This window comes from Pistacia vera, unplaced genomic scaffold, assembly GCF_008641045.1.
Source record: "Pistacia vera cultivar Batoury unplaced genomic scaffold, PisVer_v2 Contig298, whole genome shotgun sequence".
Taxonomy (NCBI): domain Eukaryota; kingdom Viridiplantae; phylum Streptophyta; class Magnoliopsida; order Sapindales; family Anacardiaceae; genus Pistacia; species Pistacia vera.
Genome location: NW_022196110.1, coordinates 914,741 through 917,647, shown reverse-complemented (window position 1 = coordinate 917,647; position 2,907 = coordinate 914,741). Strand labels below are relative to the sequence as shown.

At 33.9% G+C, this 2,907-nt stretch overlaps 1 protein-coding gene across 1 annotated transcript; it reads left to right on the top strand.

Annotated features, from left to right (window-relative positions):
* The first annotated feature begins 992 nt into the window (after positions 1 to 992).
* On the top strand, positions 993 to 2,424 carry LOC116135348 (probable 2-oxoglutarate-dependent dioxygenase AOP1). Its single transcript, XM_031421047.1, has 3 exons — positions 993 to 1,391; positions 1,658 to 1,982; positions 2,059 to 2,424. Exons 1-3 carry the CDS (start codon positions 1,018 to 1,020, stop codon positions 2,299 to 2,301), a joined length of 942 nt encoding a protein of 313 aa, XP_031276907.1. The 5' UTR covers positions 993 to 1,017; the 3' UTR covers positions 2,302 to 2,424.
* Positions 2,425 to 2,907: the final 483 nt, after the last annotated feature.

Below are 2,907 nucleotides of genomic sequence, written 5' to 3'. Positions count from 1 at the left end.
TAATATCATTTTAATGAAAACGAAAGCATTTGCTTACATCTAATTAGATGTGATTGAATTACGGGAAGAAGTTTTGAGCAAATACATATATATGATAACTTTATTAATTGAAAAAAAAAAATGAATGAAAATATTTGGTAATGACCTTTATATTATACAAAAAGGATTCCTTGTCTCTCGAATTTGGGACCAGATTTTGACACCTCAAATATATATATATATTGTATTTAAACAGAAAATACAAAAAATTTAATATATTCAATTATAGACAATTAAATTAGAAGATAGTGTTGATTTTGAAAGCTTTCATTAATTGATATGCTTCTTGCCTTTATGTTCGATTATATTTTAGTTCAATGATAAATGATCCATGAAACCTATTTGCGTATCATAACCTCATCATTTTCTTGGGTGCCAATCATGTTCTTGATATATATATATAATTATCACATAAGAATTCAGCCTATTAAATTGGTCCATGATTTGTAATGTACATATAGAGACAAATATTTGAGATCTCATTAACCACCAATTTGATTCTCTAAGCATATGTGACTCAAAAACATCCATTCTGCTACAAAATATAATGCCAAAATGACAATGAATTCAAGCTACCATTTTTTTTAATGACCAGGGGTATCCAAGCTAGCTTACGCATACCTCAACTAATTTCTCAGGATGCTGAAACTATTGGTTGGGTATGAACTCCCGTACCTACCCTTGTTAGCAACCATGAGAACTCGAACTCGGGAGATCATGTTAGATCCTCCTCTTAAGAGACTATGTTAGATTCTCCTCTTACTCTTTTACCATCAAGGGGATTCAAACTTGAAAGACCATGTTAAATCTTCCTTTGCTCTTTTACCATCAGGACTCAATAGTGGTTAAGCTACATTGTTCATATTGCACATTATCTTATTTGTTTTCTATTGAATCTAAAAACTTATAAGAAAGCTGAACAACAGAGTATATATCCATAACTAAAGAATTAATTGACCTCGAAATAAACAGCAAAAAATGGTTTCCGAAATTTTGCCCAAGCTTCCTGTTCTAGATTTCTCCAGGAAAGACTTGGAGCCCGGAACAACTACTTGGTTCAAAACGTGTAATGATGTTCGGCAAGCTCTTGAAGACTATGGCTGTTTCATAATGGAGTACAATAAACTTCCACCGAAACTTTGCGGTGAAGTTTTTGGTTGCTTAAAAGACTTGTTTGATCTCCCCACTGAAACCAAAAAGAAAAACAGATATGAAAAACCCTTAAATGGCTACGTCGGCCCAATTCTTAAGCTTCCTCTCCATGAAAGTATGGGCATCGATGAAGCAACATTTCTACAAGCAACTCAAAACTTTTCAAATATCATGTGGCCACAAGGAAATGATCATTTCAGGTATCATTTCACTTCACATTTCTGCTTCTGATTATGTGTTTCATAGGGATGGAGTCACTAAGGGCTGAATGGGGGCTCAAGCTCCCACTGACCTTGGAAAACTCAGTCAATTTCCTTCTATTTTGTGTTCTCAAGAAAAGGCCCCTTTCTTCTATGAAAGTAGTTAAGTCTTTATGCTACCAATTTTTCCGTGTTTCGATAATTTTTTCTTCAATCTCTAATATATTTTAAGTTTTTATATATTTTTTTTTTCCTTTCTTGACCAGTAAAACTGTGCACACATATGCAAAGCTGGTGGCGGAGTTAGATCAAATGGTGACAAGAATGGTGTTTGAAAGCTATGGGGTGGAGAAGTACTATGATTCTTACAAGACCTCAATCACTTACCTCCTTCGAGTCTTGAAAAATAGATCCCCCAAGGGGGATGAACCTAATCTAGGTTTTGTTACTCACACTGATAAGAGTTTCACCACCATTCTTCATCAAAATCAAATCAATGGTCTGGAGATTGATACAAGGGATGGCCAGAAAATTAATGTTGACTTTTCTTCACCTTCATCGTTTGTGGTCATTGCTGGGGATGCATTTATGGTGAGTCAAAATAAAAAAAATTAATTTTGTATAATTTTTTTTAAGGATTCATGGTTTTTTTTTTCTCTGTTCATAGGCATGGAGCAATGACAGGATACATTCTCCGAGCCATCGAGTGATAATGAAAGGGGAAGTTGACAGATACTCTCTTGCGTTGTTTTCATTTGGCAATGGAATTGTGGAAGTTCCTGAGGAGCTTGTTGATGATAAACACCCTTTACAATACAAACCCTTTGAGCATCTCGGACTGCTGCGTTTCTTTCGCACGGATGAAGGCTACAAAGCCAAGTGCCCCATCAAAGCCTATTGTGGTGTTTAATATTTCAAATCTTTAGTTAGTTATGTGATCAAACTATGAACTCTATGTTATGTATTTTTTAAGACGGAATGACAAATACTAGCATGTGTGTGGTACCCCAGTAATCTCAAAGGTCCTCTAAATTGGCCATATAATGATTTGAAAATAAAATAAAGGACTATGGCTCAGTTGCCTTGTGACTGTCTTACAATTTAATGTTAAATGAGTTTTCTAGATAATATTGGATTTGTTAAATATGTGATTCCTCTTTGCGAAATATCAAAAACCATGGCTAATCTCTGTCATCCGTAATCAATTATCTGGTGAACAAGAAGATAGAAATATATAATGTTGGTCTTGTAAGATTAATATTTTCATTAATTAGAGGTCCTATATAAAAATAACACAACTATTCATGTGTGCTTGATGTGTGCATGCTTGCATAATTTAATAATTGTGAAGAGACATGTTTGAGGCCAAACCTAGAGAAATGACTCCAAACATTGGCATGAATTTGACTAGTTTTCTGATTAATACTCCATCTGAATTCAGATTAGATCATGAACATGATGACTATATATCTTAAATGAATTTGCTTCTTTATTTATTTTTTAGTGATGAATGTAG

Excerpts from the sequence above, each read along its gene's own strand:
- LOC116135348 (XM_031421047.1), top strand. The coding sequence starts at position 1,018 with ATGGTTTCCGAAATTTTGCCCAAGCTTCCTGTTCTAGATTTCTCCAGG. Across the intron at positions 1,392-1,657 it reads CAAGGAAATGATCATTTCAG|TAAAACTGTGCACACATATG; the intron begins GTATCATTTCAC and ends TTTCTTGACCAG. Across the intron at positions 1,983-2,058 it reads TTGCTGGGGATGCATTTATG|GCATGGAGCAATGACAGGAT; the intron begins GTGAGTCAAAAT and ends CTCTGTTCATAG.